The following is an 11,180-nucleotide window of genomic DNA, read 5'->3' on the forward strand; positions in this document are numbered from 1 at the left end:
ACCTGTTCTTTCAAAAGACCTAAGCCGGGCCTTCCTAACATTTGGACAAGCCTGTGTTTGATCCCTTTTTCTCTTTGATGTCTCTTTCTTCTTCTGCGAAGCTAGTTCGAGAGCAGCTATATGTTGTCGAGTTATTCTTTCTTTAAGGTAATCTGGAAATAAACCCATTATTAAGTGTGCATGAGTAGCTATAAATAATATCATAGTAATTCATGTACCTCATTACTTGTCTTACTAGTGTTATTTGATATCTTAACTACTGTTTCCTTTTTTTTTTTCCCTGTTACCACAACACTACTGTTTCCTTTTTGATGCAGTAGTTTGCTTTGACTTCTGTGACAGAGCACACGCATTTTTTTCTATTATCCAATTCAGCCTAATTCTCTGAACAATATCATGTCCTTTGCAGTCGCTCTCCTTTTTCTAACTTCTCATTGCTATAGTTCCTTGCCTCTGTTTTTGTCTCATTTTGTATATTTCCTGAGGCAATCTCACCCATGCCCATGACTTAAACTCCCACCAACATGATTACTCCCAACTATATCATCTCAGCTCTTACTTCTCTGAGCTCCCGACATACAGTCAAGTACCTCCTAGGCATCTCCACTGGGATGTACCAAAGTTACTCCAAATTCAGCATGTCCGGAAGTGAACTCGGGATTCCTCTCTCAGGCCTCACAAATCCTGACTTTTTTTAGGGCTTCCTATCTTAGTGAATAGCACCACTGCTCATTATATTAAATAAACCAGAAGCCTAGGTACCATGTTTGACACCTCCTGATCATTCCACCCTAGAAATATCTAGCACCTCCTCCCTGGTCTCCCTATGTTAGTCTTTGTTCCCTTTCTATTTTTTAGTGTACAACCAGAGAGATCTTTCTTACCTGACTTTTTTTAGGGCTTCCTATCTTAGTGAATAGCACCACTGCTCATTATATTAAATAAACCAGAAGCCTAGGTACCATGTTTGACACCTCCTGATCATTCCACCCTAGAAATATCTAGCACCTCCTCCCTGGTCTCCCTATGTTAGTCTTTGTTCCCTTTCTATTTTTTAGTGTACAACCATAGAGATCTTTCTTCTTCTTTTTTTTTTTTTAGAAGTTTCTGTTATAGGGTGCATGTGCTTGCCAGGAAGAGAGAGACAGACAAAAAGTGAGAAATCACTCCCCAGGGGGGATGGCCATGCCGGAATCCCTTCTTCTCTACTCTCCTCTCAGGACCTTGGGCACGCATGCACACACACCTGGCGTGCGTTTAAGCCACCAGGTCTGGGACTCGAACCACGGTTGACTACTTGGGAGTCCAGCAACATAGCCATTACTGCTGGTCCCCAGAGAGATCTTTTGAAAACAGAAATATGATACTGTTAATTCCTTACTAAAAGCTTTTTATGACTCCTATCTTCAAAGCATAATGACAACATTCCTTAATATGGCCCACAAAGTCCTTGCTTTGTCTGATCCTTATATTCCTACCTGACCTTATATTTTTGCTCTCTATTTCCTGAGGAAAGTAACAAAAGAATAAGAGCATTTCTACTTTTTGGTTTGGGAAGCTTTGTAAGACCAGAGTTCTGGAGCTCAGGCTTTTTCAAGAAATAAAGTGTACCCATCTTTAGACAGAGGTTGGAAGCAACTACAAATATTACATAAATGTTATTGAAATACACACACACACACACACACACACACACACACAGATACTTCAAAAAGTTCTTGGAAAAATAGAATTAAAGTACAAATTTATTTTGGTGCAATTTTTTTTTAAATCCATGTATAACTTTTTTTCATAATATTCATTTTCCATTAACTTTTTGAAGACCTTGCATATTTCATTTTATGTATTTAATATATTTATGTAGTTGTGTGTGTGTGATATATACATAGGTGAATAGGGATACAAGTAATACATTATCAAAAATAATCAAAGTATGGTTTAGTCCAGGGAGGAGAGGGAACACCGATTTTTGGCAGACCCTAAAACATTTGAGGAACAACAACATATAAAAAGTAGACTGAGGAGTAGAAACTAAAGAAAAAAGACAAAAAAAAAAAGAGTAAACAGGAAAGCAGAAAGAAAGCCAAGGGAGTTTTTCTTAAAAGTCAAGAGAAAAGAAATAAAATCAGTGATCGAAAGAATTTTTAAAAATATTTTACTGCAGTTTGGTGAAGGAAAATAAAGAATATTTTATTTATAAATTGTTTTTTATAAGAATTTAGTGACAAGGAGGTATATAGTGACGTTGGAAGTGAGGGTGAGGAACTCAGAATCCAGGCTGACTGAATTAGAGCTGAGGATAATGAAGTGGAGGTGGGAAGTCCAGGCTGCTCTTAAACAAGAAGTCTGATTGCATGGGGGGAACTAGGAGGAAAAACAGAAGACTGAAGATGTTTCTGGGTTGTTTCATTTTGTTGAAGAAGGTTAAGCATGTAGCATGTTTCTGTGCTGGCAGGAAGAGTTCATAGAAAGGAAGAGAGAATGAAGATAACTGATGGACTGCCAGTTCCTGAGGACATGGCAGAAGTGGATTTCCAGGATGAAGAGATGGGACTTGCCTTAAAGGAGAAAAGACACAGTTATTCCCTGAGATGAGCATTGCTGATGAGGCTGGAAGCTTATAAAATTGAGGACATAAAAGACTGGATTTAAAAAGACCATTGTGCAGACCAGCAGATGGCAAAATGGTTATGTCACTGGACTCCCGTGTAGCCAACTGCAGTTCGAGTCCCAGACCTGAGACTCAATGCTAGGTGCCAGTGATTGTGTGCCCAGGATCCCAAGAGGAGACTGGAGGAGAAGGGATTGTGGAGGGAAGGCGTGACCATCCTCCCTGGGGGCGATTTCTTGCTTTCTGTCTCTCTATCTCTCTCTGACTTTCTAGCAAGCTCATGTGCCCTATAGCAAAAATCTCTCTTATAAAAAAAAAAAAAAAAGGTCATTGTGTGGGGCCAGCAGGTGGCATGGTGGTTGAGGTGCTGGACTACCACATGGCCAACTATGGTTTGAGTCCTGGACCCTAGTGGCTTGAAAATCACACCAGACATGTATGCGTGTTTGCCTAAAATCCCAGGAGGAGAATGAAGGGGAAGTGATTGTGGCACGGCCATCCTCCATGAAGGGTGATTTCTCACTTTCCTTTTCTCTGGCAAGCACGCACACCTTATGACAAAAACCTTAAAAGAAAATAAATAAATAAATAAATAAGGTTGTGGCAGGCCAGATGGTGGCACAGTAATAACATAAAGTCAGACCCACATGCAAAAGTGCCAGCTTGGTATCTAGAGACCTCCCTGAGAATGCAGGGCATGTGTGCGCCCATGACCTGAGGCTGGCCAAAGGCTGGCTAAAGCTGTGGTTGGATTGCAATGTCAAGACTCTAGTGGGAGTCTCTCTCTCTCTCTCTCTGTCTCTCTTTTTCATGGAAGAAATAAGTAAACATAAGAGGAAGAGATAGTGTGGTAAACTAAAATACTGGAAATTGTAGAATTGGGGCGAGGGAGAAAGAAGGATGACTTGGAAAATGGACTACTGTGGAGGAGCAGTCAGGACAGTGGGAGATAAGGTAACAAAGAAAGGCACAACTCAATCAGAAGGCTCTGGGGACTTGAGAGGATGCAGGCCCATCTTGGAAGTTTCTACCTCAAAAACAAACAAACAACAACAAAACTGAGATGATATATATGATAGCAATGTCAGATATTCTTGGTGTTAGTGAGATCTCTGTTGTTATTTTCATCATTATTATCAGTATTTAGATTGTTTCCCTTAAAGAAACATGCTTTTCTATGACTAATGAAATTAGTAAAATACCAAACCTTATATTTTAAAAGTACTCTAGTATTTCAAGATATTCTTATTTTAATGCCATGAGAAACTTCTTACCATCTTCATGAGAGAAACAGAAATCAGGACCAGCAGATAGCACAATGGTTACGTCGCTGGACTCCTATATTGTTGACAATGGTTTGAGTCCCAGACCTGGTTTCTTAAAAGTCACACTGGGCACATGTGCACACATGCCCAAAATCCCAAGAGGAGAACAAAGAAGGTATTACAGCATTGTCATCCCCTCTGGTGGGTGATTTCTCACTTTCAGTCTCTTTGGCGACCACATGCGCCCTATAGCAAAAATCTCTCGAAAAAGGAAACATAAATCAACATACCTATATAGTAATCTTCATAAATGTCTTCTGTTTTCTCTGACTTTAAAGACAGAGAAAATGTTCTAACTGTTTTATATTTTGATGTTTCTTTTTCTGGTATTTCAGTCTGTCGATTCTCTGATAATATGACATCTTTGTATTTTGGCCTTTTATACTTTAAAAGTCTAATATGAAAAAGAAAACATTATTAAAAAATGATTAATCATACTAAAAATTGAGTTGTTAGCATGTTACCAAAAATTTAACATTAAAAATGGACACAGCTTCTTAAATATAATAAATGCTATGGTTAATATTCAATACCATATAATATTCTATTCGTTCAAGCAATTTTCTGAAAGGTACTTTGGAGATAAGGTAACAAAGAAAGGCACAACTCAATCAGAAGGCTCTGGGGACTTGAGAGGATGCAGGCCCATCTTGGAAGTTTCTACCTCAAAAACAAACAAACAACAACTAAACTGAGATGATATATATGATAGCAATGTCAGATATTCTTGGTGTTAGTGAGATCTCTGTTGTTATTTTCATCATTATTATCAGTATTTAGATTGTTTCCCTTAAAGAAACATGCTTTTCTATGACTAATGAAATTAGTAAAATACCAAACCTTATATTTTAAAAGTACTCTAGTATTTCAAGATATTCTTATTTTAATGCCATGAGAAACTTCTTACCATCTTCATGAGAGAAACAGAAATCAGGACCAGCAGATAGCACAATGGTTACGTCGCTGGACTCCTATATTGTTGACAATGGTTTGAGTCCCAGACCTGGTTTCTTAAAAGTCACACTGGGCACATGTGCACACATGCCCAAAATCCCAAGAGGAGAACAAAGAAGGTATTACAGCATTGTCATCCCCTCTGGTGGGTGATTTCTCACTTTCAGTCTCTTTGGCGACCACATGCGCCCTATAGCAAAAATCTCTCGAAAAAGGAAACATAAATCAACATACCTATATAGTAATCTTCATAAATGTCTTCTGTTTTCTCTGACTTTAAAGACAGAGAAAATGTTCTAACTGTTTTATATTTTGATGTTTCTTTTTCTGGTATTTCAGTCTGTCGATTCTCTGATAATATGACATCTTTGTATTTTGGCCTTTTATACTTTAAAAGTCTAATATGAAAAAGAAAACATTATTAAAAAATGATTAATCATACTAAAAATTGAGTTGTTAGCATGTTACCAAAAATTTAACATTAAAAATGGACACAGCTTCTTAAATAAATGCTACGGTTAATATTCAATACCATATAATATTCTATTCGTTCAAGCAATTTTCTGAAAGGTACTTTGAAAAGCAGATCTGAAACATTTACATGGAGAATCTAAATGCTAACTAGATCTTAACAAACTTTAGCATAAGACAATAAACATCAGAGTAGCCACAATGCTTGGGTAAAGTCATCCATTTTTTCATCCCTCCCCTTCGCTCATACTGAGAGTTGAGGTTGTAATATTCCCCCATTCTCTGGTTGAAACAGCTGGTGGCGCTCTTTTTCTACCTTGCAGTGGTGATAGGATAGATGCTGATCTACCCAGAAGAACGTGGAAAGAATAAAAGAAAACATAACCTCCATTTTTCCTTCTTTGTTTTTTTTAGAATTATTTATTTAATTGTATTTACTATTATTATTATTTTCTAATTTGAACGGAGAGAGATAGAGACAAAGAGAGGGAAAATGAGAAAGCAAGCTGCCAGGTCCAGGACTTGAACTGTGGTCGGCCATCTGGGACCAATGGTAGTTGAACTGTGGTTCAGCCGCTCAACTACCATGCTACCCACTGTCCCCCCACCCCCATCTGTTCTACATCTGCTCTGTGATGCCTTCTCCTACTCTGAGTTGCCATTTTCTATCCATAGTCCATGACTAGAACTAACCACCTTTTGGCTTCCTGAGATTTCCCAGGTGGTTAATTTCTCATACCCATCAACCTCCTTCTCACTTTCTTGACATACTTAAGGCTGCTCTGGGGGAAGCAACTGCAGTCAGTAACCAGTGTTAATTTGCCTATCTCATCTGGAATTACTCTCTATGAAATTAAGGTTTCCTAAACACCAATGTCCTCAACCAGTTCTTATGTGACATTTTAAGTTACGTATCAGAATGGCTTCCCACTAGCCATATATTGTTGAAATCTCACCTTAGAAAAATATTTTATCAGGACCAGCAGACGGTGTAATGGTTATGTCTCTGGATTCCCTCCCATATGGCTGACCATTGTTCGAGTCCTAGACCTGGAGGCTTGAAACTCACATGGGGTGCATGTGTGCCCAAAATCCCAATGAGAAAATGGAGAAGGGATTGTAGCATGGCCATCCCCCCTGAGGGGTGATTTCTCACTTTCTGCCTCACTGTCTTTCTCTGTCTCTCTGGAAAGACATGCACCCTGTACAAAAGAAAAAAAAAAAAAAACTCTCTCTAAAAAAAAAAAGAAAGACTATGCTTTCAGAGATCATTTCTATAGTTTATTACTAGAGAAGATTCTCTGATAGTGTAAAGCACAAAAAAAGAAAAGAAAAGAAAAGAAAGGAAAAGAAAAATAGCATTTTATTATCTTATTTTTACCTGGGTTTTGTGTTGCTCTTCTTGTTCATCTTTCAATTTACAGTTGCCAGATCAATAGATATAAATGTCTCTTATTTTTTTCTGAAAGAAACTATGAAGTAATTGACTGTAAAAAAAAAATTCACATTACATGACAGCCATGACTATCAGTATTTAAGCCACATATACGGTTTCAAATTTCTCGCTAGACTTCCTACCTCAGTTACCTCAATTGTTTCTTGTGTTTAATATAATCTCCAGACTTTTCACTATGCTATTTATCCCTCCCAGGGAAATTGCCGTATTTCTTAACTTTCTCTCTAAGGCAAATGTTTTTCTTTTTATATTGATTGACCTATATACATACAACTTAAAAATAATGTTTTAAGATCAAACACTTTCTTAAAGAAAATTATCAGAAAGAACTTAGGAAAATCAACAGAACTGGTAGCTTAACTATCTGTTGAACTAATTTCATCATTCACTGAGACCACATCTATAAACTACCAGTACTCCCTAGATAGAACAAAAGAAAGTATTGAAATATAGAGAAGAAGAAAAAGGAATCTCTTCTAAATATATAACCAGATAAAGATGATGCGACACATGGAGGTGTACTATAAGAAGACAAGAATGTAAGCTTAAAAAACAATGTAGGATCGAAAAGACTTTAACTGGCAAGTGAATGTGGCTTAGACATATCAAATGAGACAGATGAAACAGGCCAAAGGCAAAAGTAGTTCTTACTGGAAGAGAACTTCTAGAACTCTCCACATTATGTATGCAGCACCAATGTAGGATATTCTACATAGTGATAAGACTCAGGGAGAAGAAAAAGTTCCAATCATGGACCCAAGTACCAAGAATGGTCATAGGAGGAGTATTTACTACAGTTAAGAACAGAAGGGTAGGACGTTAGGGCCCACACCTTGAGATAAGATGAACAGATCTGAGGGAAGATAGATTTTACTGGATTCAAAAACATCCCTGAATCAAATCCATCCTGGATTTGCAATAAAGCAAGAGTTGGTAATCTTTTTCTGATAAGGGACAAAGAGTTGATATTTTAGGCTTTGTGAGCCGAAAGGCAAAATTGAGACTATTACATAGGTACTCATATAACAAAAAGAAAACAAATTTCCACCAACATTTGTATTGATGAATAAAATTCAATATGCAACAATAATAGTTTAATATAATTTTTTGCAATACAGGCATATTAATGATTTAAGTATTCTTTTGTTTTTGTTGGGGTAGGAAGGGTACCATTTCACTTAACTGGAATTCAAAGTTAGTGTAACCGATCACCAATTCGGCTGCAAATGTACATTTGTAAAATCCATCCTTGGACTTTACAGGTGGCAAGCCAGACTTGCTCCATGGCTACCATTTGCCAGCCCCTTCAGCTAAGTAAATGCTAACACTAATTTCTGCTCCGACTTTGGAGTAACATATATTCATGCTGTCATCACTACCGGTAAACATCTAATAAATGTAAGAAAGGTTGTTCAGGGGCCAGTAGATGGCATAGTGGCTATGTCACTAGACTCCCACATGGCCAACAGCAGTTTGAATATCAGACCTGGTGGCTTCAAACTCACACCGGGTGTGTGTGCGTGTGTGTCCAAGATCCCAGGAGGAGAATGAAGGAGAAGGGATTGCAGCATGGTCATCCCTTCTCGGGGATGATTTCTCACTTCTTTCACTGTCTCTGTCTCTGTCTCTCTCTCTCTCTGAAAAGCGTACATGCCCTAAGGCAAAAACCTCTAAAAAAAAAAAGAGGAAAGAAAGGTTGTTCAATATCACTGTTAATCAAATGGCCTAAAAAACATGAGTTAATTTTTTTCCCTATCAGAATAAATAAAAAATAATCAAGTTAATCTCACACTTCTCCATAGCAACATTCAAATGCCAGGACATTTCCTAAAAGGAAACAGGAATAATTTAAGAATGTTATGCAGAGCCAAGTTTTCATTTAAGCATGAAGATAAAAACATTTTTAAATATGCAAAATTCAGAAAAGAAATTAGCCATGAGCCCTTCTTATAAGAAGTTCATAATAATATGAACCGGCAGGTGGCATGGTAGTTGAGGCGCTGGACTCCCACATGGCCTACTGCAGTTTGAGTCCTGAACCTGATGGCTTGCTTACACTTTCCCTTACTTTCTCAATGGCCTAATTAAAAAAATAATAATAAATAAAATTAAATAAATCTAAAAATGAAAAAGTTCATTATAACAAATCCCACCAATGCAGAGATGAAGGGAGAAAACTTAGAAATAATAGTAAGAGCATTAAACTTATTTAAATATGAAACTAATTCAAAACAACTATAGAACTTACAATTATGGAACAGAACTTTGGTTTTGTTTGTTTGTTTTTGAGAGCGATTTTTGCTATAGGGTGTGTGTGCTTACCAGAGAGACAGAGAGACAGAAAGCAAGCAATCAACTCCCAAAAAAGATGGCCATGCCTCAATCCTTTCTCTTCCATTTTCCTCTCAAGATTTTGGGTGTGAATGCACAAACACCTGGCATGACTTGTAAGCCACCAGGGCTGGGACTTGAACCACGGTCAACTACATGGGAGTCCAGTGACGTAACCATTATGCCATATGCTGGCCCCTAGAACTTTGTTTCTGTACTCACTATAAAATAATTATTTTACTGTCTAAATGTGAGTATAGAAATGATAGCATAAACATTTTTTTAAGTAGTAAAAGTGCTTTAATTTCTTATCTTGTGAATACAGAGGTCAATGGTCACTCATTAAGGTTTACAAATAAAATAACAGTAATTTAAATCTATTTAAAAGGTATAAAGGTACCCATAAAGAGAACAAAAATGATAAACAATAAAAATTGAAATTAGGAGGCATCATGGATTGTGTTCCTATTTATTTAACAATGGGGAGGAATCAATGATGCTAGATCACAAAATAAGGGTTGAATATAACATATTATGTTATAAATCATTAAGAACCGAAATAATACATGAACCTTCCAATTATCAGAAGCAAAACATTACTATGTGTTTACATGAAAGAGAGATTTAAACCCTCTAAAATGTTTAAATAATGACAGTTGTGGTTGACTGTAGTAAGTTTCCTATACAGTACTCATTCTTTCTTTCCCTTTCCCATACAGTATCTTGATTTTTATTCAGGTAAATTACCAAAAAAAAGAATAATGATGAAAAAAATGTAAGACATATTAAATAGTATAGAGGATAAAGTGATAAATCTAACATAAATCAAATGAAGAGTTTGGAAGAAGAGTGAAATTAGGAAATATAATGACCAAGAGTCATTCAGTCACTAATCTTCAGTTTCATAAAATCTAACAAATTCTAAGCATATATTAATACATGTGAGCAGATACATTCATGTGTGTACACACACACACACACACACACACACACACTTATCCAACATAGTAAAACTACAGAATGCCAAAGACAAAGAGGAGATGTAACAATACCAAAGATAGTTTAAGATGGAAACAATCAGACTAAGAATAGGCTTCTCAGGGCCAGCAGGTAGCATGGTGGTTAAGGTGCTGGATTCCCACCTGGCCAACCACGGTTCAAGTTCTAGACCTGGCAGCTTGCTTTTTCACTTTCTTGCTCTTTCACTCTGTTCCTCTTTGGTGAGTGCTTGTACCTTATAGTAAGTTTTAAAATGATGATAATTACAAATAAAATTAAATGAGTAATTCTTAAAAAAGAAGTGGGCTTCTTGGGAAAAAGAAGGCGTATGTTATGAGGTGATATTTGCAAAATATACGTGTTTTGTAGTCCCCAAAGATAACTACCGTTAATTCCTTCCCTCAAGTTGAATGCATGCCACTTCACTCACCGAAGAGTGGAGTCTATTTTCTCTCCTCTTGAAATTTAATCTTAGTTCCTTTGACCAACAGAATGCTATGGAAATAATGTTATGCCAGTTTAAGGTCCAGCACAGAGGCACAGGTAGACTGCTCCTGAGTGGTAACAAAGCCACGAGAGAGGCCTGGGTTTAGACCCCAGATTGGTCAAGCTGAATACCTGGGCACACCTGTGATCGTAGCTGTCTGGGAGGCTGTGGGAGGATTGTAGAATGGTAAGACCCTATCAAAGATGCCTCTCTTTCTTAATAAGTAAATAAAATTAGGGGGAAAAGCCCAAAACTTACTGTTTATTGGTTTATTAGACAATAGTTGCCAAAACACAAGAGACGAATATCTTCAACATGTGGAAGAAAATACTTGTCCATCAAATTTTAGACTCAGTTATAGTATTGCTCAATACATATTAACAATGATTAAAATTATCCATAGAACTTCACTAGCAGAAGGATTAAGGATATACTTAAACACAAAAAAAAGCAATCCAGAAAAGTGTGGAACAGTATAATATTAATAATAGCCGAGGATCAGCTGATGGCATGGTGGTTAAGGCAGCTGTATCCCACATAGTAGAC

At 37.0% G+C, this 11,180-nt stretch overlaps 1 protein-coding gene and 1 pseudogene across 1 annotated transcript in view; one reads left to right on the forward strand and one right to left on the reverse strand.

Moving 5' to 3' along the window:
* The window catches only part of DNAH14 (dynein axonemal heavy chain 14), a 261,709-nt gene extending 254,115 nt beyond the window's left edge, over positions 1-7,594 (reverse strand). Inside the window, 4 exon segments of the mRNA XM_027775206.1 lie at positions 3-152; positions 5,125-5,288; positions 6,743-6,812; positions 7,582-7,594. Coding sequence (XP_027631007.1) covers positions 3-152; positions 5,125-5,288; positions 6,743-6,812; positions 7,582-7,594 — 397 coding nt within the window.
* LOC114009437 (uncharacterized) lies at positions 6,611-6,698 on the forward strand (annotated as a pseudogene).
* Positions 7,595-11,180: the final 3,586 nt, after the last annotated feature.

The sequence above is a fragment of the Tupaia chinensis genome, unplaced genomic scaffold (genome assembly GCF_000334495.1).
Source record: "Tupaia chinensis unplaced genomic scaffold, TupChi_1.0 Scaffold000532_1, whole genome shotgun sequence".
Classification (NCBI taxonomy): Eukaryota; Metazoa; Chordata; class Mammalia; order Scandentia; family Tupaiidae; genus Tupaia; species Tupaia belangeri.